Source organism: Geotrypetes seraphini, chromosome 15 (assembly GCF_902459505.1).
Source record: "Geotrypetes seraphini chromosome 15, aGeoSer1.1, whole genome shotgun sequence".
Classification (NCBI taxonomy): domain Eukaryota; kingdom Metazoa; phylum Chordata; class Amphibia; order Gymnophiona; family Dermophiidae; genus Geotrypetes; species Geotrypetes seraphini.
In genome coordinates, this window is record NC_047098.1 from 46,475,475 (window position 1) to 46,503,446 (window position 27,972).

General features: G+C 44.0%; 1 protein-coding gene across 11 annotated transcripts in view; it reads right to left on the minus strand.

Annotated features, from left to right (window-relative positions):
• BCAS3 (BCAS3 microtubule associated cell migration factor) overlaps positions 1-27,972 on the minus strand; it is a 1,368,214-nt gene that overhangs the window by 877,931 nt on the left and 462,311 nt on the right. For all 11 annotated transcript variants that reach the window (XM_033921865.1, XM_033921866.1, XM_033921867.1 and 8 more), the window contains one exon: positions 17,149-17,413. In XM_033921865.1, the coding sequence (XP_033777756.1) occupies positions 17,149-17,413 (265 nt within the window). The remainder of the gene's footprint in view (positions 1-17,148; positions 17,414-27,972) is intronic.

Below are 27,972 nucleotides of genomic sequence, written 5' to 3' on the forward strand. Positions count from 1 at the left end.
ACATTCCATTTGTAGGAAATCTTAGAAATCAAATTGTCTGTGTTTAAGTTCAACAAGTCGCTTGAACAGTGTATCGCAAACTATGTGCCATGGCACACTAATATGCCTCCTGAGATTCCAAGTGTGCCGTGACACACTGAGGAGGAAGAGGAGCGCCGGCTAGATGACTTGTTTACAGGATGTGCTTCTCGCCGCGAGAGGCACATCCTATAGGGCCAGAGGTTCTCCACACACGGTACGGCACCAGCACTGCATGTCTAGCGACTTCCTACTGCCGTCGTGCATCTCTCGGTACTCCTGACTTCCTTGTCTTCTCTCCCCACCCCCGGGCCAGCAGCGGCAGCTCAGTGTGCGTTTAACCTCAGCTGCCACTAGCATTATTTTAGACATGGTTCCATCAGGCAGCCTTGGGGCCTTTGTTAGGCTGGTCTGCTTTCATGATGCAACTTCCTTTTTCATCAGAGGCAGGTCGGCCTAGCAAAAGCCCCAAGGCTGCCTGATGGAACCGCGTCTAAACTAATGCTAGCAGCAGCTGTGTGGCGAAATTAAAAGCACAGTGAGCTACCACTAGAGCAGTGATTCCCAACCCTGTCCTGGAGGAACACCAGGCCAATCGGGTTTTCAGGCTAGCCCTAATGAATATGCATGAGAGAGATTTGCATATGATGGAAGTGATAGGCATGCAAATTTGCTTCATGCATATTCATTAGGGCTAGCCTGAAAACCCAATTGGCCTGGTGTTCCTCCAGGACAGGGTTGGGAACCACTGCACTAGAGAAAGGAGAAATACTGCTGGACAGGGCGGAGGGAAAGGGAAGGGAGAAGAGGTGCTGCTGGACCTGGCAGAAGGGAAGGGAAAGGAAAGGCTGCACACTGGAGGGGAGGGTGAGATGGTGCATGGTGAGAGATCATATTAGTTGTGAGTGGGGGTTGGGGAGGGAAGGAAAGAGGAGTGAAAAGTTGGACTTATGGAGAGATGTTGGTTGGGGAAGGGAAGGAGGACCGGAGGAGAAGCAGCATGCTGGAGGAAGATAGAAAGAAATGTTGGACTGGTGGAAAGGAGAGAGAAATGTTGGATCACTGGGAGGAGGGAAGGAGAGCGAGATAGGAAGGGAAGACATGACATGGAAAAGTAGATTTTGAGAAATGAAAAAATTGAAAAATGGAAAATTGGAAAAATTGAATGTTAAGTTAATGCCAAAGACAGATTAAAATTAATTTCCTTTAGTGAATTCAGGGATACTTAATATAAAGTGAAGGTCAGAAAAAAGATCCAATAAATATTCAGCACAACTGACCTCTTAAATGCAATCAACCTATAGAGGGTGATCAAAAAATATGTATAAAATGCTCAGAGATGTTAAACTCTGAAGGGAAGGTTGAAAAACCTCCCTTTGGTAAGAGTTTACCTTCCAGTCATTGTCACTTCATAAAAATCTTTGATCACACACTCTAAGGCTGTAATGATTAATTTAAATTAGGTAATAAAATCTTTCAAAAATTCCCAATGATGTCTTCTCTCTCTTCTTACTTCAGTCATGTAATCAGGCAAACGTCACTGCATAAATGAGATGATAAAACTTTCACTTAGCTCTTAACCAGGACTTGTGGGGTCCCAACATGGCCCCGTTTCAATTCCTGCTTCAGGAGACCCGAGTGGTACACATTCAAAAGAGTTCCTGGGCTCTATTCATAATACTTTTGTAACTTCGCAACTTGCAATCACATCTACAGATGAAACAAATATTGCATATCAAGTGTGAGTAACACATTCCTGATGCTCACACGATAATTTGTGTCTCATAGTCATTCACTTGACTAACCATGGGCGGTTAACGCAGGGTATTCAACAAAGGTTCAAAAAAGAAATCATACCGCTGCTGGAAAGTTGTTGAAGTCAATTCTGAGTATTCCAACCGCCAGACGTGGGCTACTAGCGTACTATTTCGAATAATGACGCTTAAGCCGATGTATTAAAACTCCAGCTGTGTGGTGTTTTATCGAACTAAAAGTAACATTAAAGAAATGCCAGCCACTCGATCTCGTTGTTGAGATCATGTGGGTGTAGCGTGTTGAGGGTATAAATCCACTTTTGTTCTTTCTTCCATAAAATTCGAACTATATCTCCACCTCTGGCCACTGAAACATTATCTAGAATAGAATATTGTAAGTCAGTCAAATCATGTTGTTTTTCCACCCAATGGGAAACCAAAGGGGCTTCTTTAACTTCCGATCGAATCCTACTGATATGTTCTCCTATTCTAACTCTGATACTGCGGGTGGTACATCCTACATAGTGGAGGTGGCATGGGCATTGAATAATATACACAACCTGTTGGGAATTACAATCTGTGGCTGGACAGCGTATTCTATGCTGAAAATGCGTCCTAAAATGCATGTCCATCAACCTAACACTATGCTTACACATCCTACAATGGCCTCAAGGGCTGTGTTCCCCTGATGATTTAATGTAGGGGTTTCTAAGAAATTGTGAGTGTACCAAATGTTGTTTTAAATTCCGCTGTTTGGAAAAAGCAAATCTAGGAAAATCTTGGAACTCATCATGATATTTCATGATACCCCAATGCTGCTTGATGATGCGTTTAATATGAAACGCATAAATGGAATATGGGAGAACACAAGTGTCTGTCTGGCGGTTGGAATACTCAGAATTGACTTCAACAACTTTCCAGCAGCGGTATGTATTTCTTTTTTAACCTTTGTTGAATACCCTGCGTTAACCACCCATGGTTAGTCAAGTGAATGTCCATGAGACACAAATTCTCGTGTGAGCATCAGGAATGTGTTACTCACACTTGACATGCAATATTTGTTTCATCTGTAGATGTGATTGCAAGTCGCGAAGTTACAAAAGTACAATGAATAGAGCCCAGGAACTCTTTTGAATGTGTACCACTCAGGTCTCCTGAAGCAGGGATCGAAACGGGGCCACGTTGGGACCCCACAAGTCCTGGTTAAGAGCTAAGTGAAAGTTTTATCATCTCATTTATGCAGTGACGTTTGCATGATTACATGATTGAAGTAAGAAGAGAGAGAAGACATCATTGGGAATTTTTGAAAGATTTTATTACCTAATTTAAATTAATCATTACAGCCTTAGAGAGTGTGATCAAAGATTTTTATGAAGTGACAATGACTGGAAGGTAAACTCTTACCAAAGACAGATTCAAGGCAAAAAGTGAAGAAGGAGAGAAAAACACTCAATGGATAAGAAGGCATGGGAGACATAGTTAAAAGCACAGAAAAATAAAGTCACCAGGCAATAAAGATAAGGAAAATGATTTTATTTTCAATATAGTGATTGAAATGTGTCAGTTTTGAGAATTTATATCTGCTGTGTATATTGTATGTATATGAAAAACAAATGGAAAAAAATTGCATTACAATTAGTAAAGAGGGTGGAATCTGAGGCAGATCTTGGGAGGTCTGTGGTTGGGGTACTCAGTTGATATTTGTTAGACTTAGCTTGAAGTAGCTGAGAAACACTGCTGTAGGCAATCAGCTGGCGCCAGTGCCTCTCCTTCTCTCTGGCCCTCTTCCCTGCTGGCACCCCTACTGGCGTCTCAGGGCCTGTCTGGAGGGCCTCTGCACATGTGCAGATGTCAACATGATATCATCATGGTGACATCTGTGCACTTCCAGGTGCCTCAAGCTGTGGCCACTACATTTGCTGTGCCCCGGCTCAAGAAAGTTTGAGAGACACTGCGCGAGAAGAAAGAATTACATTACATTACATTAGGGACTTCTATTCCGCCATTACCTTGCAGTTCAAGGCGGATCTGGCTAAAACAATGTCAATCTGGATTCAGACCCAGTTACAGAACAGAGACAATCCTTGCATCACTCAGGGGTTTTGCCTTGGTATTCTCAGCAACTTTTGACACCAATGCCACGCTAGCATGACTGGCAGAAACAGGCATCAGATACAAATGACATACAACACACAGAAAGGACAGCTTCTAACAAAGGAAAAGAGACAAAAGCTATTCTTATACAGTAGAAGTGGAGTTGGGGGGGGGAAAAAAAGAGTAACCAAAAGAAAAATTAACAACCATGGAAGTGAGCCTTGAAGATGTACACAGGCAGATAGATAAATTAAAAACAGACAAATCCCCGGGTCCGGACGGAATCCATCCAAGGGTTCTGAAGGAATTAAAGGAGGAGATAGCGGAACTACTGCAGCAAATTTGCAATCTATCCCTGAAAACAGGCGTGATCCCGGAGGACTGGAAGATAGCCAATGTTACGCCCATCTTTAAAAAGGGATCAAAAGGTGACCCAGGAAATTACAGACCGGTGAGTCTGACCTCGGTACCGGGGAAAATGGCAGAAACACTGATAAAAGAAAAAATTGATGAACATTTTGAAAGAAACGAACTTCTGATAACCAGCCAACACGGTTTCTGCAAGGGAAGATCTTGCCTAACTAACTTATTGCACTTCTTCGAAGGAATTAACAAACGGATGGACAATGGAGACCCCATAGACATCATATATCTTGATTTCCAAAAAGCCTTTGACAAGGTGCCCCATGAACGCCTACTCCGGAAACTGAAGAACCATGGGGTGGAAGGAGATGTACATAGATGGATCAGAAGCTGGTTGGAGGGTAGGAGACAGAGGGTGGGAGTGAAGGGCCACTACTCGGACTGGAGGAAGGTCACGAGTGGGGTCCCGCAGGGCTCAGTACTAGGGCCGCTGCTATTTAATGTATTCATAAATGATCTGGAAACAGGGACGAAGTGTGAGATAATAAAATTTGCAGATGACACTAAACTATTCAGTAGAGCTCGGACTAAAGAAGACTGTGAAAAACTGCAAAGGGACTTGAACAAACTAGGGGAATGGGCAACAAGATGGCAGATGAAGTTCAATGTTGAGAAATGTAAAGTATTACATGTGGGAAACAGAAACCCGAGGTACAACTATACGATGGGAGGGATGTTTTTAAATGAGAGTACCCAAGAAAGGGACCTGGGGGTGATGGTGGACTTGACAATGAAGCCGTCAGCACAGTGCGCAGCGGCTGCTAAGAAGGCAAATAGAATGCTAGGCATCATCAAAAAGGGTATTACAACCAGAACGAAAGAAGTTATCTTGCCATTGTATCGAGCGATGGTGCGTCCGCATCTGGAGTACTGCGTCCAATATTGGTCGCCGTACCTTAAGAAGGATATGGCGATACTCGAGAGGGTTCAGAAGAGAGCGACACGTCTGATAAAAGGGATGGAAAAACCTTTCATACGCTGAGAGATTGGAAAAACTGGGACTTTTTTCCCTGGAGAAGAGAAGACTTAGAGGGGATATGATAGAGACTTACAAGATCATGAAGGGCATAGAGAGAGTAGAGAGGGACAGATTCTTCACACTTTCAAAAAATAAAAGAACAAGAGGGCATTCAGAAAAGTTGAAAGGGGACAGATTCAGAACGAATGCTAGGAAGTTCTTCTTTACCCAGCGTGTGGTGGACACCTGGAATGCGCTTCCAGAGGGCGTGATAGGGCAGAGTACGGTACTGGGGTTCAAGAGGGAATTGGACAACTTTCTGCTGGAAAAGGGAATAGAGGGGTATAGATAGAGGATTACTGCACAGGTCCTGGACCTGTTGGGCCACCGCGTGAGCGGACTGCTGGGCACGATGGACCTCAGGTCTGACCCAGTAGAGGCATTTCTTATGTTCTTATGAAGCACAGCTTTTCTCTCTTTTCCTTTGTTAGAAGCTGTCCTTTCTGGGTGTTTGGTAGTAAGATACAAGCTTAGATATGATACCAGCTCTTTATTTTATTTTTTAAAATTTTATTTAGATTGATTTGATTTGCTATTTTATTTGTTATTGTTGTTTCAGGTTCTCCTGCCTGTTTTCTACACATTTGGTACACTGCCCTGATGTCACTGTAGCACCTAGTTCTTTATAAGGCCCTCAAACAGGCATTGTGTTGACACCTGCTGGGTACATGGTATAACAAAGATGACAATTTGAGAATGGACAGTTTTGTTGCCATACGGCAGCATTTATGTACTTCTGGTAACCTATCAGACAAAATTTTATATATGGCACCAAAAAAAGGGAGCGCTAAGCTCTATTCTAGAAACAACGCTCCAGCGCACCGGGATCCATGCCTAACTTTTAGGTGCAAGGCTTTACACCAACTGAAGCCTGATGTAAATCCCTGTGCCTAAATTAGGCATAGATTGAGTATATTCTGCAACAGTGCATGCAAATTCCTGGAACACCCTGCCCCCTTTTCAGAAGCAAGCACTAGAATTTTCTTCTGCATCTTTATCAAATACAACTAGCAAGAAGCACCTGTGAACTTTAATTGTTGCTAATTAGCGCTGATAATTGATTATTAATGCCCAATTATCGGTGGTAATTGGTTTGTTATTCAACTAAATTGCATATAGGATTTGGGCATGTGCCCAAATTTCCACACACAATTTTAAGCACCATATATAGAATCCAAGGGTTTATGTTATTAGATATTACTTTATGTGTGTGTATTTATTAGACTGATGTGATTAAAATTTGTTATCACAGGGATAAATATTCAGCCAGCGTTGATGAGCATGTTTTTAGCTGCCAACCAGGCCATGTCCAGGCACCAGCACTGAATACCAGATCTGTGTGGCTGGCTACCTCTTATGTGGTTAAGTGTGATATTCAGCACTTACCCGCCTAAACAAAACTGGATAAGGACAGGACTGAGTTTTATGCAGTACGATTTGTCCACTTAACTTAGGTCTATTTTTCTCGTAGCTACTTTGATAAGTGCTTTTACTAGGCACCTCACTCGTAATTTATATCCTAAACTGCGATATTCAGCCCTGAAGTAGAGAATGACACGGGGAAAAAATCTGTCCCCGTCACCGCCCCGTCACCGGCCCACCATCCTCTGCACCGCCCCGTCACCGCCGATCCCTTCACCGCCCCGTCACCGTCACCGCCATCCCTTTCACCGCCCCGTCACCGCCATCCCATTCACCGCCCCGTCACCGTCCCCGCTGCATCCATATAAGCCTTTTTCCTTTCACTCCCTCCTTCCAATTTGAGCCGGGAACACTAGCGATCGCACGGTCCCCGCGGCCACTACCTGCCTGCCCGGTCGATCCTGGTGTTTGGCCGGCTCTCTCCCTTCTCCTCACCTTGGTTTGTGGGTTTTCTTTTTCGGCAACCTGCGCACTTTCCCAGGGAGCCGCACACAGCGCGGCTGCTCAGTGTTCGATCTTCTGCTCTGCTGCAACTTCCTGTTTCCGGTTGCGTCAGAGCAGAAGATCGAGGCTGAGCAGCGGCGGGTGTGCGCGGCTCTCTGGTAGCGTGCGGGTCGCCGAGGAGGAGGATCTGCGGACTGGGGTGAGGAGAGGGGAGAGAGCTGGCTGGACACTGGAATCGATTGGGCGGGCGGGTGTGAGCTGCGGGGACCGCGCGATCCTTCATGCCTCACTGCGGGGGACAAGACCATTCACCGCCCCGTGGGCGGTGAATGGCCTTGTCCCCGTCGCCGCAGCAACTGCTAGTTTTCTTCCCTGTTTTTGGCGGGTGACCCGCGGCTAAAATGCGGTGGCCGCGAGTAAACCGCCACCGTGTCATTCTCTACCCTGAAGCATGTAGAATTCATTGTCTAGTAGGCAAGAAAATAGTTGGTACATATTGAAAAGTCTAATTTGGACATACCAAGTTATGTGTGTACATTCAATGGCACCACCTACATGGACAGCGTCACTGAATATACTGTAAATGTAATTTCAAACTGCAAATGATACACCGAGTGCACGGACTTTCAGTCTTTTCTATGCTACCTTGTGATTCTTCAGGTGAATATTTTTTTACACCCACTGACAATAGAAACAAGTTTGGATGTGTGAAGAGCATATGTGTAGTCTTATACACTTCTTCCTCCGTATTCGCGGTTTCAGCATTGGTGGTTTTGATTATTCATGGTTTTTAGCTTGCTGGCTCCTCCCCCCCCAAATTACATCAGCTTGCGTAGAGAAAATGCTGATTCCAAGCGTTTACAGAGAAAATCGCTGATTCACAGCACTTTGTTCACCGTGATTTGCCTCTCCTTGAGAAACAGGCCAGGTCTCCCACCATGTTATACGTGGTTTCACCAAATTCACGATGGTTTTCAATAGAAAACAGCAAATAACATATAAAAAAGTTATTTGCAGTTTTTCAGTATTTGCGGCTCTGTTAATCCCCTATCACAGTGAATGCGGAGAGAGAAGTGTAGATGGGTTATTTTGTGGTTTTGAATTAACAAAGTACTGATAGCTGGATAGATAAAAGGGACAGTTCCTGCCTTGCTGATAGCAATTGAAGGTTTAAAGCTTTGCCAGAAGTCTTTCATCTACTAGCAACAGGTAGGTGTGAGCTAGAGTTACTATTAAACCTTTCATTACATTAAAACAAAGCTAAAAAAAAATCATTATTTTTATTTAAATTTGTTTCAAAACACGCCATGATGATAAATATTTTGTCTACTTACAAAAGTTTTGCCACTGAGAAAAAGCTTTATAAAATTATCCTCTAAAAGTCTAGAAAAGGTCTAAAATTGAACTCTGATATCAACAGCATACCATCCTACCCAGACAAAGACACTGCTAACCCAAACAAAATCTGGCTTGCCTATAAAGGTCCACAGGAAGAATCTCTTTATCAACTGCTAGTTAACAGTTTCCTTTACTCCTCTCTGCTATAAGCTGGGAAGGAAAACAGAGAAGTTAGAACATATCATTAATGGGATGACTTCAGCCTGATAAGAGAGTTTAGGTCAGGAGTAAACAATTGTTAGGCCTCACCCAGAATAACTGTACTGTTTTTATCTACAAAAGAACTCAGCAGCTATTCTGGTGACAGACAAACTGTCAGAACACATCAAAATAGCAAATGTTGTAGAATAGGAAGATGAAAACGAGGAATTGGGGTAAGATTCCTATATTCAGTTTAAGGAAATGGTTACGTAGAGCTATCAACTGGCTCCATATTAATTAAGCAGGCCATTCCATTCCTGATTCTACTCCATTACATAAGAACATAAGAAGTTGCCTCTGCTGGGGCAGACCAGAGGTCCATCTCGCCCAGTGGTCCGCTCCTGCGGCAGCCCATCAGGCCCATTGCCTGAGCAGTGGTCCCTGACTAGCTCTATAACTTATCTCCACTCCTATCCCTATACTTGCCTCTTCTCCTATCCCTATAGCCTACCTCTACACCTATCTATACCCCTCAATCCCTTTGTCTTCCAGGAACCTATCCAAACCTTCTTTGAAGCCCTGTAACATGCTCCTGTATCAAATTGAACTCCTGCTTTTCTGATGGTGTATGGACACAATGGGTTAAAACCAGGACTGGATCAGTTTGGCAAGGAAAAATGAAGCCAAGAATACAAATTTACTGTAGTTTTTTCCCACTGTAAAGAACATTTTAAAATATTTTTTTGCAGAAGTGTCAACCTTTTCTGTTCTCATGGGCTTCATTTTTTTTTTTTTTAATCATTTATCAATAGCATTACAATTTAAATCACTAGCACAAGAAATACAGAGGAAGAGCTCTCCATCATATGCAAAAACCCATATATCTAAAGAAAACAAATTCAAGACACTCTTCCTCAGATCACAATTAAATAAGAAAGACGGAGCGTTATTAAAGACAAAAGAGATCTGAAGGAAAATTTTATAATTGAGCAAAGGCCTAGATCAGGGATCTCAGAGTCCCTCCTTGAGGGCCGCAATCCAGTCGGGTTTTCAGGATTTCCCCAATGAATATGCATTGAAAGCAGTGCAGGAACATAGATCTCATGCATATTCATTGGGGAAATCCTGAAAACCCAACTGGATTGCGGCCCTCAAGGAGGGGCTTTGAGATCCCTGGCCTAGACAGATTGTCCCAGGAAATACGGTAAATCTTCATATTAATCTCTAGATGTCCTACCACTGATCAGCTTCTTGATGTCCAAAAAAGATCTAAGATGTTCAGGCTGAAAAAACCCCATCTTGGTCCCAAATATTTTATCACACACGTGCAAGAATACGCCAACAGAAATGTAGCACCAACTTTTGTTTGTTTGTTTCTTCTCTCATAACTAGAAAATCTTTTTTTCTTTCCTGAGCAGATTTTGTCACATCGGGAAACAGCCAGACTCACTGTCCACCAAAAACAACACCTGTATTCTTGAAATATAATCTCATAATAGTATTTAAGTTCTGTTCAAAGACCAAATTAACAAAGTTGCATGGTCAGAGACGTCAGAAAATGATCCTTAGAATAAAGCTGAGATATCATTCAACTCATCCTGTGACTGTGATTGATCTTGAATTCCTGATTGAAGAACTTGGTTTAAAGATCGATCCCCTGTATTATTCTTGTTAGTAGTTGGTAAATAATAATCTTTATTAATTGGAGAAATAGTTTCAAGAGGAAAATGTATGACAACCTACTGGCCACCAGAGCAGCGAAACTGGACCGACAATTCACCAATTTGCTGACTTCGACCACAGACTACAAAACCTTCAAAAAAGAAACAAAAACCCTACTCTTCAAAAAATACATAAAACCAATATAACTCAACCAAACAAACCCCGAACTCCTCCTACAATACCAACTACCGTATTTTCGCGGATATAACGCGCACCATTGTAAAACGCGCACAGGGGTATAGCGCGCAGAAATCACGATGATATGTACAAAAACTTTTCTATACCGCGCTCAGGCATATAACGCGCATGCTGCCCGACTCTCCTCTGGCCACCCCGACTCTCCTTTCGCTCTCCCCGACTCTCATCTGGTTGCCCCGACTCACCCTGACTTTCGGTGCACTGCCCCGACTCTCCTCTGGTTGCCCCGACTCACCGTTCACCCGCCCTGACTTTCGGTGCACTGCCCCGCCTCTCCGTGCCTGTCCCCCTTGAAGTCCTGTCCCCCCTTGAAGGTCTGCCTGTCCCCCCTTGAAGTCCTGTCCCCATCCTGAAAGCCTGATGCCCCCCCTCGACGTCCGATTCTTCTCCCCCCCTCGGCAGGACCACTCGCACCCCCACCCCGAAGGACCGCCGACTCCCCGACAATATTGGGCCAGGAGGGAGCCCAAATCCTCCTGGCCACGGCGACCCCCTAACCCCACCCCGCACTACATTACGGGCAGGAGGGATCCCAGGCCCTCCTGCCCTCGACGCAAACCCCCTCCCCCCAACGACCGCCCCCCCCCAAGAACCTCCGCCCGTCCCCCAGCCGACCCGCGACCCCCCTGGCCGACCCCCACGACACCCCCACCCGCCTTCCCCGTACTTTGTGTAGTTGGGCCAGAAGGGAGCCCAAACCCTCCTGGCCACGGCGACCCCCTAACCCCACCCCGCACTACATTACGGGCAGGAGGGATCCCAGGCCCTCCTGCCCTCGACGCAAACCCCCCTCCCTCCAACGACCGCCCCCCCCCCAAGAACCTCCGACCGACCCGCGACCCCCCTGGCCGACCCCCCCACCCCCCTTCCCCGTACCTTTGGAAGTTGGCCGGACAGACGGGAGCCAAACCCGCCTGTCCGGCAGGCAGCCAACGAAGGAATGAGGCCGGATTGGCCCATCCGTCCTAAAGCTCCGCCTACTGGTGGGGCCTAAGGCGCGTGGGCCAATCAGAATAGGCCCTGGAGCCTTAGGTCCCACCTGGGGGCGCGGCCTGAGACACATGGTCGGGTTTGGCCCATGTGCCTCAGGCCGCGCCCCCAGGTGGGACCTAAGGCTCCAGGGCCTATTCTGATTGGCCCACGCGCCTTAGGCCCCACCAGTAGGCGGAGCTTTAGGACGGGATGGGCCAATCCGGCCTCATTCCTTCGTTGGCTGCCTGCCGGACAGGCGGGTTTGGCTCCCGTCTGTCCGGCCAACTTCCAAAGGTACGGGGAAGGGGGGTGGGGGGGTCGGCCAGGGGGGTCGCGGGTCGGTCGGAGGTTCTTGGGGGGGGGGCGGTCGTTGGAGGGAGGGGGGTTTGCGTCGAGGGCAGGAGGGCCTGGGATCCCTCCTGCCCGTAATGTAGTGCGGGGTGGGGTTAGGGGGTCGCCGTGGCCAGGAGGGTTTGGGCTCCCTCCTGGCCCGATATTGTTGGGGAGTCGGCGGTCCTTCGGGGTGAGGGTGCGAGTGGTCCTGCCGGGGGGGGGATGTATCGGACGTCGGGGAGTCGGCCGGGCAAGAGGGCTTGGGCTCCCTCTTGCTCCGATCGTGGATGCGGGTGCGGGTGGGAGCGCGTGCGAGCGGTCGTTCGGGGTGGGGGTGCGAGCGGTCCTGCTGGGGGGGTGAATCGGGCGTCGGGCGGGGTGGGAACTATGTTTAAAAACTTTTGTATACCGCGCTCAGGCATATAACGCGCGAGGGGTATGCGCGGTACGTAAAATCACGTATAACGCGCGCGTTATATCCGCGAAAATACGGTACTCATTAGCAAACCAGAAAATGTTCAAACTATTCCCTAAGTACTTCTTAATAACTTAACAATATGTATTTCTTAATATCTTAACAATTCATATGTAATCCGCCTTGAACTGCAAGGTAAAGGTGGAATAGAAATCACTAATGTAATATAATGTAATGTAAATTTCAACTTTTCCTGAATAATTTTTTTTAAAACATCCACAGGACAGTTTACGACTCTCAGATTTAAATGCCTATTAAAGTTCTTCAGTTGTTCAATTTTTCTAGTAATACATTTTTGATCTTTAATAACTGATGAAACTTGTCTCAATTATTAGTTACGCCTGAACTTGAGAGATATTTTCCAAACACTCTTGACACAATTTGGGAAAAATTCTGTATAGGACGCTGGTCTCAGCAGCCACCTAAGCAGTTGCTGAGAATCTCACACTGGCATCCTATACAGAATCACATCTGCCCTAATGAAGAGACGCCTAACTGGCCCGATTCTCTAACTGGCACCTTTATCACAGGCGCTCGTTAGAAAAATCGTACCTGATACCTTGCCATCAGCTGATTGAGGCAAGGGAATCCTCTTGCCAAGATCATCTGAGTGGCTGCAGCAGGGAACACCCTCCCCCCCAAATCTCAGGAGAGATGCTCAATATGTATACTTTGGAGGAAAGGTGGGAGAGGGGATATATAATAGAGACGTTTAAATACCTATGTGATGTAAATGTGTATGAGTCAAGTCTCTTCCATTTGAAAGGAAGTGCTGGAATGAGAGGGCAAAGGATGAAGTTAAGAGGTGATAGGCTCAGGAGTAATCTAAGGAAATACCGTATTTTTCGCTCCATAAGAAACACTTTTTCCACCCCCAAAAAAGGGGTGGAAATAAGGGTGTGTCTTATGCATCGAATACCACGCACCCCCACTCCCACCCCTAGTACCTTGATGTAATCTTGGCAGTCCAGCGCTGCATTGACAGGCTCCCCTGCTGGACAGCCGCCCTAGTCCCCATCTGCCAGGCAGGTCCGAGCCCCGAGCGCGCCTGCCTGGTCCTGTGCTGCCACCCGAATGGTGTCAGCTCAGCCCAGCACTGCATCAGCAGGTTCTCCCATCTGCTGTGGAAGTGAAAGGCAGGTGTGAGCCCCGAGAGTGCCTGCCTGGTCCTGTACCGCTGCCCAAATGGTGCTGTTGGTTCTCGCGAGACTCACGGGAGCTGACGGCGCCATTCGAGCGGTGGCGTGGGACCAGGCAGGCGCACTAGGGGCTCGCGCCTGCCTTTCACTTCCGGCGCAGATGGGGAAGCCTGCCGATGCAGCGCTGGACTGAGCTGACACCATTTGGGCGGCAGCATGAGATTAGGCAGCCACGCTCAGGGCTCATGCCTGCCTCTCACTGCCGCGGCAAATGGGGACTTGGGTGGCTATCCAGCAGGGAAGGCTGCCGATGCAGCGCTGGACCGCCAGGATTGCATCAAGGTGCCGGGGGTGGGCCTTGCAGATAGGTACGGAGGGTTCTGCAGGAAGGTACTGGGGGGAGGGTCCTGCAGATAGGTACTGGGGAAGGGGGCCCTCCTGCTGGAATTGCAGTAAATTAATCACTAATTTAAATTTACAACAAATGTACAGCTGAGACAAGAGGCCTTGTGCTGGACATGTGAATTGCTTTAAAAAAAATTAAAAAGAGGAAATAAAAATGTAAAGGTATTAGAGAAGTGCTTTTTCCAAAGCTGAGCAGGAAACAGAAAGACTTCCCTGCCTGCCTGCCACTAGGCAATGCCCTGTCCCGGCCTACCACTAGGCCATGCCCTGTCCCGGCCTACCACTCCTGGCAAGGAGGGGGGGACAGGGTGCAGAGCCTGGCAAGGAGTGTTGGGTTGGGTGCAGAGCCTGGCAGGGAGAATTTGGTTCAGAATGTTTTTTTTTCTAGTTTTCCTCCTCTAAATCTAGGGTGCGTCTTATGGTCAGGTGCGTCTTATGAAGCGAAAATAAGGTACTTTTTTACAGAAAGGGTGGTAGATGAGGTGGTGGAGATGGATACTGTGTTTGAATTCAAGAGAGCGAGGGATAGGCACGTGGGATCTCTCAGGGAGAGGAAGAGATAATGGTTGCTGCGAATGGACAGACTGAATGGGCCATTTGGCCTTTATCTGCAATCCTGTTTCTATGTTTCTATTCCTTAACTTTTCTGCTACTTCATTTGAGAACCTTAATGCTTCCTTTTCTCTTCCTTTTATTTAGTTTCTTAACAAAAAGTTTTCTTGTACTTTAATATCTCCTTGCAGTCTTGCTTACCATTTTTCTACTTCTTTCAGCTCTTCTCATCCAGCTAACAACTCCTTGAGAAGTCCCCCATCTTGACGTTAATTTTGCTGAACACTAAGACCCTTACTTTTGACTAAGCCTTCTCAAGTCGGGTCCTAATATTTACCTAACTCCTCTGATCATTGCCTGTTGATCACCCACTATAGCATCAGACTCTCTCCCAGTGTGTACACACCAGAGCCAATTTGCCCCCCCCCCCCCACATGGGTTCCATTTCCAGCTGCAGCTATCTCTGTAAAAAATAAAAATAAAAATCCAGGATCTCACTACAGTCTAGTTGACACCACGGCAAGCATGTCCCAACCAATAGCATGGCAGAAATTAATATAACTTTCATGTGACAATCGCAAATGAAATATCTTAAATTTTATCTGTTTCAAGGTGACTTTTCAAACAGGTCAATCCAATTAACCGACTTTAAAAAATGATCCTCTAGGGAATAATTTTATAATGAGGTACCTGCGTCAAAAGGTACAAGGTATCTGTTTTATAAAGGCAACAGTGATGTCCCTTATAAATTATGCTCCAACAATAAACTCCCATTTATTTAGATTTTGTGCCAGGTTTTCAGTAATAGCTCAAAGTGAGTTTAAGCTATTACTGAAAGCCTGGCACAAAATCCAAATTTAGGAATGCTAGACATCTTTCTTGTCAAAAGTATCATCTATACTTCTATAATTAGCCATTCTGGATTATCAGACATGTTACAACATCAAGTAGATAGACAACGTATGATCATATTTTCCACAGACTCCATATCATCCTAAGACCAATTAGGCTTTTCTTTACACATCAACTCTAATTAGACTGGTAATCTTGACTGGTAAAATCCTGGTTCATACCCTACCACAATGATTTGCTTCAGCGAAACTCTCTGCATGAGGGATCTCCCCTCCTCCAGGAACAAACTATGTTGTCATCTCAATATGTCCAGTCTAATGTACAGTGCTGGAGGAGGAAGAGAATGAAACATTCTGGAAAGCTAATTCAATATGTACTAAAATAGTAAAATGGCACAACCCAAGTAAATCAATAAAAGAACATTACTGCAAACAAGAGACTTTAAAAATTAATATAATTATACATGTCAACATATAGCTGACTGTGAAATAAATCATATGAAAAATGAAGTGGTAGGATTTGAAAAGTACAAAAACCAGCTGCGTAGATCTATCATTTACATGTGTATCTTAGAGAATACTGTAACTTATGCAAATGCCTCATTTAGACACACCTATTTATACGTATTTACTAGCATATGGAAGGAATTATGCAGTCAAAACCCTTTTCTTTCCCTTTGTTGATATGAAATGTTTTCCATATTGCTGGATATTATTAGCAAGGGTCTCAAACAGCTTATTCACCATAAATATTCAATAAATGTATTAATTAGCATGCTTATGGACTCAAAAACAAGACTAATGGCCTCTATTACAAAGCTGCGCTAGCGGCTGTGCTAATGGCCCCGAAGCCCATAGAGATTTAAAGGGATTCGGGACTGTTGCCACGCGGATTTGTAAAAGAGGCCATAAGTTTAATTGGGTGGTTACCCTATAAACCAGTCCTGTGTTCATTCTTCGAGGACTTATATTGACAATATCTGCCATACAGTTGTTTTATGGACCAGAGAAAGGATAGAATATATTTAAAAACAAGAATTTTCTTTTAAACCAGAACTTAAACTGAACTAAGCTAAGACTTTACATAAATCAAAACTCAGACTGCCTTAATTCCAAGATACTTAGACATAAAGGCACTTATTCTCCAAAATTTGGAGATGTGCTACTGATAACAAATCTTTATAGCTATAAACCTCCCTGAGGCAGATTCAAATAGATCCCAAGCCAATCTATTTTTAGGAGCAGCAGTAGATTAAATATTTCCAGATACTTAGCTCTGGAGTAAAAGCCAAAATATGTAATTTGTCTAATAAAATCAAGTGTGTCCAGCTCATAAATTACTTTAAACATGATATGTGAAGGGCAATTCTATAACTAAATAGGAGCCTATGCTATAAATGAAAGCAGGCACCTACTTTTTTTTTGCAGAATACTAGCAAAACAGGGGAGATTTGTGTGTATAAGAAGCAGAAGCACTAGGGCTGGCATAAGGATAAGTGCCTATGTTCCAGAGAATACACACCTAACTCATAATATTCCATCACTTATGCATGTAATTTTGTGCCCCACTTATGATTACACCCACCCTCAAACTAAGCACTAAAAACAATATACCCATATCTATATAATAATACATAGGAACATATTTGATATGTGCACACATATGTACATATATGTCCATTTTCTAACAGTTTATGTGCATACTGGACCTAAATGGAGATGCCTTCTTTATACAATTATCCCCATATTGCACTAACAAATATAAAAGTAACACTATTAGAATACTTACCATGAAGAGGGGATCCAGAAGGACTGCTAGATAGACCTGGTACAGGGCTGCAACGACCACCTTGCTTGGATGTCAGTTCCTGTTCAATCTCTTCTAGTCCTGCACTTTTCTGGAAGCGACTCATACGATTCACTACTCGGGATGACATATGTGTGCGCACACAGGGTTGACCACCATATGGATTAATGGGAAAAACATGGGATGTACCACGGAGGGTGCTAACAACAACCCAACGGCAGTCATGGCTAAAGCAGATATCTTGGACCTGTAACAAGAAAAGAACCTATTTGTAAGGGTTATTTTATATACTTATTTAAGAAAATGTATGGAGTGCCAATCCAATTGCAGCTCATAGAAGCTAACAAGATAAACATAAAAAATATACAATATAGAGTTAATAATGACACAGTAGAATAATTTCTGTTAAAACAAAACAATCACTAAAGAAGACAAATAAGAGCCAAAGATAGTATCTTAAGCAAAGCACTCCAAAAGATAATCTCATTCTGGAAAAAAAAAATCTTAAAGATTTCCTAAAACCCAAATACAAGAGTTCTTCAAAAAATTTCCATACTTTCATATTTTCGTGCTCAACCAAAAACATTCCTTTCTGATGGAATTAAGATGTTAGTAGGACACTGGGAAAAACGTATTGTAAAACAGGGTGATTATGTGGAAAAGTGATATAATTTGCTTTTGAGATATTTAATAAATAGTGTTTAAAAAATAAAAAGTGCAGAAACTTTTTGAAGATCCCTTGTAGTTATCTTATGATCAACTGAAAAGGAAGAAAGTTCCACATAAGTAGACCAGCCATGGAGATTGCTCGAGTCTTAATCTTGGCTATCTAAAACTTCAGCTGAAGAAGCCTCTGTCTGAATGATGGAAACAACTGCTAAGGTGTATACACCTTCCAAATTGTTTATAATGCTGCAATCTTTCCCTCTTTGAAATTTGATAAAGTAACCAAAGAATTTTGAATGGAAGATTAGGTTCTTACCTGGATAATCTTCTTTCTGTTAATACACATACTCTAGGTGAATATCCTCTGGTCATGAACTTTTGCAGAAGGATGCCAATCACATCTTTCAGCAAATCTTCATTCACCACTGCAGTATAGTGACCTCTTCAGTTTGTACCAAAGCAATCGATACCCACTATAACATAAAACAGTAGGGACACAGGAAACTTCCTCGAAAAAAGAGTACATTTCTATTCTGTAACTCATCTAAAAGAACAATAGTTAACATGAACTAATAACACAAACCAACAAACCACCCTGTTGTGTGCAACTAATACAAATACATGTGGAGTTCAGGCGCTCAACAAACATATTGCTTTATTAGTCATATTTATTAAATAGTTATATATGATTTCCAACTGATGAGAGAAAAACTCCAGTTCTGCACTAGAGATTTATTTGAGGCAGAAAGCAAGCACATTGAAAACTGACAGGGCGGGCCGTACAGACTCCTATGTGTATTAACAGAAAGAAGATGAGCTGGTGGGGTGAAGGGGCAGGGTTTGGATCTATGGGGGTGGAGAGGAGGGGGTGCTAACATGGGGGGGGGGGGGGGGAGGAAGAAAAACAAACCAAAACTTGTTGTACTTATTGTTTTCTCCAGCTTGTTGTGCTTCTGGTTTTCTGTGATTGTAAATTTGTTGTGCAACAATTAAAAACGATTTAAACAGAAAGAAGATTATCCAGGTAAGAACCTAATCTTCCATTTTGTTACATAAAAATATGAGTCTGTACTTTAGGTAGATGACATACTAGAGCAGTGAGGGATGCCTAGGGTGAGGCAGATGAGCCAGCCCACAAAACCGAGGATCCAAAAGTGGCACCCTCCTGAGCTGCCAAGTCCTCTCTGTAGAATCTTGTAAAGGTAGAGAGAGTAGATCAAGTAGCTGCTCTACAGATCTCTTCAGGCATCACTGCCCTGGTTTCCACCCAGGAAGCTGTCACACTTCTAGCTGAATGAGCTTTGAGAAAAATAGGTGGCTGCTTGTCAGAGGCAATGCGCGTTGATGAAATTGCCATACATATCCATCTGGCAATAGATGCCTTGGAAGCTGGTCTGACTCATCTTGACTGACTGGTTAGATCAAAGAGATGGTCAGAAAGATGAAAGTCATTGGTCCGTTCCAAATAGTGAAGTACAACTCTCCATGCATCCAGTTTATGCAATATTTTATCTTGCTTCACCAAACGCAGGTAGACAGACCTCTTGGTTAACATGAAATGTTGACAGAACCTTCATTAGGAAGGAAGGTACCGTGCATAGGACAATTCCTGCCTCTGTAATCTTTAGGTATTGTTCTTTGCAAGAGAGTACCTGCAATTCCAAGACCCTTCTTGCTGACACAATTGTCACCAAAAACACAGTATTCATCGTGAGGCCCTGCAGAGATGCCTCTTGACTGGGCTTGTTTGGAGGCTTAGAAAGTCACTCCAGGATGATTTAAGATTCCATAGAGGAAAAGGCAGGAGTAATGGAGGCCGCAATCTTAGGACCCCCTTCAAAAATCTGGTCAAATCTGGATGAAATGACAGCAAAACCTTTCCCCTTTGGGCTCAAAAGTACAAGAGGTCTGTCACCTGTACCTTGAGAAATGCCACTGCCAGGTCTTTCATTAGTCCGGCCTACAGAAAGTCAAGAATGACTGGATTTGGAGCCTTGAAATGCTCCACATCCTCCATAGCACATTAGAACTGAAAGCCTTTCAAGCCTTAGAGTAGGCTGTGACAATTGAAGGCTTTTTAGCTCGGAGGAGAGTAGAAATGGTTACCTTCAAATATCCTTTGCATATTAAGGCAAAGCGCTCAATAATCATGCCATAAGACCAAAACAATCTGGGTTCTCATGTGGATCGGATTCTGAGTAGCAACATATGATCCGGTAGCTTAATGAATCTGTTCCATTGAAGCCATACCGGATCTGCATACCATGACCAGTAAGGCCAATCTGGGGCTATTAGGATCACAAGTCCCAGGTGGATCGTGATTCTGTGAATGGCCTGGTCCACCACTGGCCATGGCGGGAGCACATAAAGCTGCCTATCTTCTGGCCAGGGATAAACCAATGCATCCAACCCTGCACTTCCTGGTTCATCTCTTTGGCTAAAGAAGCGAATCACCTTCATGTTTTTGGCTGAAGCTAACAAGTCTATTTCTGGACTTTCCCAGTATTGCACAATGAGATTGAACACGCTTCGAGACAGTGACCATTTTCCCAGGTCTAACATGTGCCTGCTGAGAAAGTTGGCCTGCACATTTTCCACTCTGGCTATATGGGCTGTGCTGAGCGCCTGAAAGTGAGATTCTGGCCACCTGAACAACATCTGAGCCTCCAGATCTAACAGAGCACTCATGGTGCCTCCTTGTCTATTCACATACACCACCACGGTGGCATTGTCTGAGAACACTCTGACTGCCTTGCCTTCCAGATCTTTCTCCAAAGACCTTAAGGCTAGCCGAATGGCTTGCATTTCCAGATGATCTGTGGACCATTTTCTCTGATGGATAGATCATGGGCTCTGTATAGGATGCCTGCCAGACCGGTATTAGTTGTGAGGATCAACCATGAGGGGATTCAGAGCAGGATATCTCGCGATGAGAAATTTACTTGGAGCCACCAGTACAAGCTGTTCCTTACTTCCACAGACCAGGGAAGCTGCATTTGGAGGGAATGACATTGGGGGGGGGGGGGGGAGGGGGGGACAACCTGGGGAGGAGGGATTCCTGTAGAGGACGCATGTGCACTCTCACTCAGGGAACCATTTCCAGGATGGCTGCCATTGAGCCAAGGCAGTAATGCCAGGCAGTGGGACTTTGCATTACTAGATGATCTGCAAGCTGCTTCCTGAGTTTCTTTTTTTCATGATTCTAATATTTCTTTCATCCTGCTAGAGAAAATATTTGCTAGTAAGCATTCCTCACTTTCCCCTCCTACCTGTAAGGCTTCTGCATCCTCTCTTCCAGCCAGCTAGACCCTCTGCACTAATATTAACTCTTTACAAAGTACACGTATTGGCCACAAACAGCACCCTCTACAGATCCCAGCAGCAACATGATTTTAATACTGCATAATTTTTCAGTGTGTGTGTGGGAGGCTTAACACAGCAAACATATAAACAGGTAAAGACCTAACTTTCATGATATATTAAACAGTATGAGTGAAATAAAAACTTGTCAATCTTTCACCCAGCACTAGTTTATAATGCACTGGTTACTCAAATAAAAGGCCAGATAAAATCTCCACAAGCATTTCAGAAATGTCAAGAAAACAAAAGAGGAGAAGAGTTTGCAAAGGATAAGTTTTCAAACCAGCCCTGAAGCCGTCAAAATAAATTGCAGGGATTGAAGCCTAGTGACAAGATAGAGATGGAACATTTTATGCATTTTTCTATACTGCCTAATACTTATGTAAATGACAGTATATCAAGTCAAATAAATCCAATCCAGTTTATAACTACACCCTAGTGCATGAAATGTTCATGATGTGTACACACACACTCATACACACCTGCTCCCTTCAGTCACTAAGGCATTCCAATGAGCATTTTGGAACAACACAGGGAAATTTTTGTGTTTTGTTCTGATGTCATTAGCAGTTACTTAATAGCTCACACAATTTAGCGATAGTGAACTACTGAAGAATACTATGCATTATCAGTGCTTTCTATTCTTCTACAGTATATGCTACAGTGTAATTATGAGCATGCAATGTACAGTGTAATGATGATGACATTGCCCTAAAGCAAAAAAAAAAAATGTTAAACCTAATAGTGCAAACAAGGACATGCTATTTATGCATGCGCAATGATTCACGCATGTGTGTACTGTTGGTAAAGAGTTCACCATCTTTCTGAACGAGTGCGCTCTCTTTGCAAATAGTAGGTGCTCTTTCCAAAAGAGCCTGTCCTCTTTGCAACATAGCCTCCATAATGAAAAAATGCCTGAAAAACACCAAAGAAAACAAACATTCCCATAAGTGCACAAAATGAAGCTTTTCTGGCTGCACACTTTAGTATATGTAGGCACTAGAAGGCCTATTCACAATTTGGACTTGCATAAACCAGCGTCAAGATAAAAAAACATAGTAACATAGTAGATGACGGCAGATAAAGACCCGAATGGACCATCCAGTCTGCCCAACCTGATTCAATTTAAAAAAAATTTTTATTTTATTTTATTTTTTTAAATTTTTCTTCTTAGCTATTTCTGGGCAAGAATCCAAGCTTTACCCGGTACTGTGCTTGGGTTCCAACTGCCAAAATCTCTGTTAAGACTTACTCCAGCCCATCTACACCCTCCCAGCCATTGAAGCCCTCCCCTGTCCATCCTTCACCAAACGGCCATACACCAACACAGACCGTGCAAGTCTGCCCAGTAACTGGCCTAGTTCAATATTTAATATTATTTTCTGATTCTAAATCTTCTGTGTTCATCTCACGCTTCTTTGAACTCAGTCACAGTTTTACTCTCCACCACCTCTCTCGGGAGCGCATTCCAGGCATCCACTACCCTCTCCGTAAAGTAGAATTTCCTAACATTGCCCCTGAATCTACCACCCCTCAACCTCAAATTATGTCCTCTGGTTTTACCATTTTCCTTTCTCTGGAAAAGATTTTGTTCTACGTTAATACCCTTCAAGTATCTGAACGTCTGAATCATATCTCCCCTGTCTCTCCTTTCCTCTAGGGTATACATATTCAGGGCTTCCAGTCTCTCCTCATACGTCTTCTCGCGCAAGCCTCCTATCATTTTTGTCGCCCTCCTCTGGACCGCCTCAAGTCTTCTTACGTCTTTTGCCAGATACGGTCTCCAAAACTGAACACAATACTCCAAGTGGGGCCTCACCAATGACCTGTACAGGGGCATCAACACCTTCTTCCTTCTACTGACTACGCCTCTCTTTATACAGCCCAGCATCCTTCTGGCAGCAGCCACTGCCTTGTCACACTGTTTTTTCGCCTTTAGATCTTCGGACACTATCACCCCAAGGTCCCTCTCCCCGTCCGTGCATATCAGCTTATCTCCTCCCAGCATATACGGTTCCTTCCTATTATTAATCCCCAAATGCATTACTCTGCATTTCTTTGCATTGAATTTTAGTTGCCAGGCATTAGACCATTCCTCTAACTTTTGCAGATCCTTTTTCATATTTCCCACTCCCTCTTCGGTGTCTACTCTGTTACAAATCTTGGTATCATCTGCAAAAAGGCACACTTTTCCTTCTAACCCTTCAGCAATGTCACTCACATACATATTGAACAGGATTGGCCCCAGCACCGAACCCTGAGGGACTCCACTAGTCACCTTTCCTTCCTTCGAGCGACTTCCATTAACCACCACCCTCTGGCGTCTGTCCGACAGCCAGTTTCTGACCCAGTTCACCACTTTGGGTCCTAACTTCAGCCCTTCAAGTTTGTTCAACAGCCTCCTATGAGGAACTGTATCAAAGATGTGTATATTGCCTATATGTTTAGGGTAAATCCTAATTTTAGCAAGCTGTTTGCAGGAGAAATAGAAGACAGCCTCACCACAGTTGAAGTGGACTTAGACCAGATATACTATCAGATCGACAAACTTAAAAGTGACAAATCCCCTGGACCGGATGGAATTCACCCGAGAGTCTTAAAGGAATTGAAGGTTGAAATCGGAGAGTTATTGCAAAAACTTGCAAACCTGACAATCAGAACTGGACAGATACCGGACGACTGGAGGATAGCGAACGTCACCCCAATTTTCAAAAAAGGATCGAGAGGGGAACCGGGCAACTATAGACCTGTGAGTCTTACGTCTGTCCCTGGCAAGATGGTTGAAGCACTGATCAAGGATAGCATAGTCCGGCACTTGGACGCACACGACTTGATGAAACCCAGTCAACATGGATTCAGGAAAGGGAAATCATGTTTGACGAATTTTACTCCAATTTTTTGAGACCGTGAACGAGCAAAATTGATAGTGGGAAGCCGGTGGACATAATATACTTGGACTTCCAGAAAGCGTTCGACAAAGTTCCACACAAAAGACTTCTCAGGAAACTACAAAGCCATGGCATAGAGGGGGATATACAAAGATGGATAGGCAAATGGCTGGAAAACCGAAAGCAGAGAGTGGGCATAAATGGGAAGTTCTCCGACTGGGAGAAAGTGACTAGTGGTGTACCCCAGGGCTCGGTACTTGGGCCGATCCTTTTTAATATTTATATCAATGACCTGGAGGAAGGAACATCCAGTGAGATCATCAAGTTTGCAGACGATACAAAAACTATGCCGGGCGATCAGATCGCAGGAGGATAGAGAGAAACTCCAGAGTGACTTGTGTCGGTTAGAAACATGGGCGGAGAAATGGCAGATGAAGTTCAATGTGGAGAAATGCAAGGTAATGCATTTAGGCAATTAAGAATAAGGAATACGAGTATACAATGTCAGGTGCAACTCTGGGGAAGAGTGAACAAGAAAAGGACCTGGGTGTACTGATAGATAGGACCCTGAAGCCGTCGGCACAATGCGCGGCAGCGGCAAAGAAGGCAAATAGAATGTTGGGCATGATAAAGAAAGGAATCTCGAGTAGATCGGAGAAAGTTATAATGCCGCTTTATAGGGCAATGGTCAGACCACACTTGGAATACTGCGTCCAACATTGGTCTCCTTACCTAAAGAAGGATATAAAACTGCTGGAGAGGGTGCAGAGACGAGCAACAAAACTGGTGAAGGGTATGGAGAAACTGGAATACGAGGACAGACTTATAACACTAGGATTGTTCTCCCTTGAGAAAAGGAGACTGCGTGGGGATATGATCGAGACCTTCAAAATACTGAAAGGAATCGACAAAATAGAGCAGAGAAGATTATTTACATTGTCCAATTTGACACGGACTAGAGGACATGTAATGAAGCTATGGGGGGACAGGTTCAGGACTAATGTCAGGAAGTTCTGCTTCACTCAGAGAGTGGTTGACACCTGGAATGCCCTCCCAGAGGAGATTATTGCGGAATCAACCGTCCTAGGCTTCAAGAGCAAACTAGATGCATATCTCCTTAAGAGAGGCATATAAGGATATGGTGGACTATAAATTACGCCAGGTGTACACCTGGCAGGGCCTCCGCGTGTGCGGATCGCCGGACTTGATGGACCGAAGGTCTGATCCGGAGATGGCAGTTCTTATGTTCTTATGTTCTTATGTCACATGCATATGTTAAGCAAGCATGTTTTGGCAGGGCTATAAAATATACATGCATTGTCCATGCCAGAAGGGAAATGTATGTTGATATTCTCTGAAATCAGTGTCAAGATTTACAGCTACTTACACAGATATACATACATACTTATCTACCATCTACACCAGGGGTGTCAAAGTCCCTCCTCGAGGTCCGCAATCCCGTCAGGTTTTCAGGAATTCCCCCATGAATATGCATGAGGTCTATTAGCATACAATGAAAGAAGCGCATGCAAATAGATCTCTTGCATATTCATGGGGAAATCCTGAAAACCCGACTGGATTGTGGCCGAGGAAGGACTTTGACACTTCAATCTACACGGACATACATAGATAAATACACATACTTGCACTTTTCACTTAGCCACATACAAGCTTCCACCCAACACACACACACTCCATATGCAACCACAGAGACAAATATGTGACCATTTGTGAGAAAAAGGTGACTATAGTCATCAGAAACAAAAAAATGAGGTTTCAATGGAGCCAAACAATTTGGAACACAACAGTCCAAACGCTACCCTTTTCTGTGAAAAAATATAAACATGTAGCTTTTGCAGACCGCTTACTAACTCATGACATGAAAAACAAAAAGAATTAACCCCAAAATATCCACAGGGAAGAAAATCCAGAGAAAACAAAAAAAAACTCTGTGGCGTAACGATGTTCCTAAATGGACTTTATTTGAAAGTGTCAGAGTTCAAAAGGTACACTGAAATCATCCACATAAAATAAATTCATCCACATAAAAATAGGTTATCCACATAAAAGCCTTAAAGGACCTAGTCCGCTAGGGATACAGGACCCAACACGGTCTGCGTTCGACAAAAAGTCTTCTTCAGGGGTCCTTGGGGGTTCTATAAAGGTGTATATGTGGGAAACAATTGTGTGGTGAACTGGAAGTGAGACACTGCTTGCGTTTGCAATAGAAAGGCCATTTAGTAACATCGTCACTCTACAGAGTTTTTTTGGTTTTCTCATGACATGAAAAATCAACCGTTCTCAACATTTTGGATCTGCTATTTTAGTACACCTTTTCCCACAGACAGTCACATATGTGGAGGAGTAGTTTTAGTAGTTAAAGCTCCAGGCTGACAACCAGGTAACCTGGGGCTCCTTTTACTAAGCTGTGATAGCGTTTTTCAGCGTGCGCTGAATTGCTGTGCGCGCTAAGCCCGCGCTACGCGGCTAGAACTAACATCAGCTCAATGCTGGCATTAGCGTCTAGCGCACGCGGCAATTCAGCGCGTTGTTAAAACCGCTAGCTCAGCTTAGTAAAAAGAGCCCTTACAATGCATTATGTAGAATTACCCCCTTGTGGTTAAACTACAAAAACATCCTTTGAAATCTGTTTACAGTAAGAAGTAATGGTGAAATATATTGTAATACTTGGTTTCATTTTATTATTTTCTCCAATGGAATATTTATTTTAAAATTTTCTTCTCGGCTTAAAAACTAAGCGGATAACATTAAATCATACAGATTTAGATATATACAAACATAACAAAACAGTATTATAAAGGCCCTCTTCATACATATCCTGAAACATCTCTGCTTCAAGTAGCATACAACAGATAAAAGCTCTAAGATAGCTTTCATAATATTAAGCTAATAAAAACCACTCCATGCAGACTGACCAACCCATCTTCTCTCCAGATCAGAAACATACTCAGCAACAACTTAGAGTCACACACATTCACCAAGTGGTTGGAAGAATTTTATGAACTTCTGCTCTTGTCCATCATGACGAGCTTCAAGCTTAACAAGAACTGGTTTCTACTAGGGCTATAGCACCATGAACTTTCATTTGCAATTATCCATAACTTTATTCTCAATATTAATACCTTCTCTTTCACTTCTTGTTTGTTTAGCTCAGCTATAGTCCTTGGTCAGATGACTGCAGCTCTTCCAGAAGTCCATACACATGCATCCCCAAATCTAGCCACCTAGTGCAGTCACTGTGTGATGACTAACAACCCGCCCCCTTTCCCTTCTCTACTTCCACACATACACACATCTGGGGCTCTGGACACGGTCTCCCCCAGCCATGTGCCAATCAATAGTCACCAGCCCTCGCCCAGACTACCCCTCAAGCACTCCCCCCCCCCAGCCTAGGTACTGTTTCCTGGAAAAGCTGGGGATCAGTGTCTTCCCTGAGGGGACTCAAACCAAAGCTCAGTAGGTGGTTTCTGCATCCCACCACTGCCACAAAATGTGATAGTGGCCATCCATTCACTCTGATCCACTCTGGTCACTCCAATCCATTCTGGTCCCTCCGATTAGGCTTACCAGGGGTTAGGTCAAAGGCCAGTATTCATCTCCCTCAGGGTCGCCTGTTAGAGCTCAGTGTCTCTAAAGGAAAACTCAGAGACAAATCTCATAGAGAAAAGCCATAACAGGCAGAAGTTCTAGTCTCTGCTTCTCCAGTTATGGTGAGAAAATCCCATGAATATTAAACAGTTCCCTGGCCACCCTCATTTGGCTTTAAAAGAGAACCTGGGCTCTGATATGCTGAAACAAGAACCAAAAATAGTAGTGTGAAGACTTTCAGCAATGTAGTCTTTTACAGTTCACATCTTATGCAAATTAGATG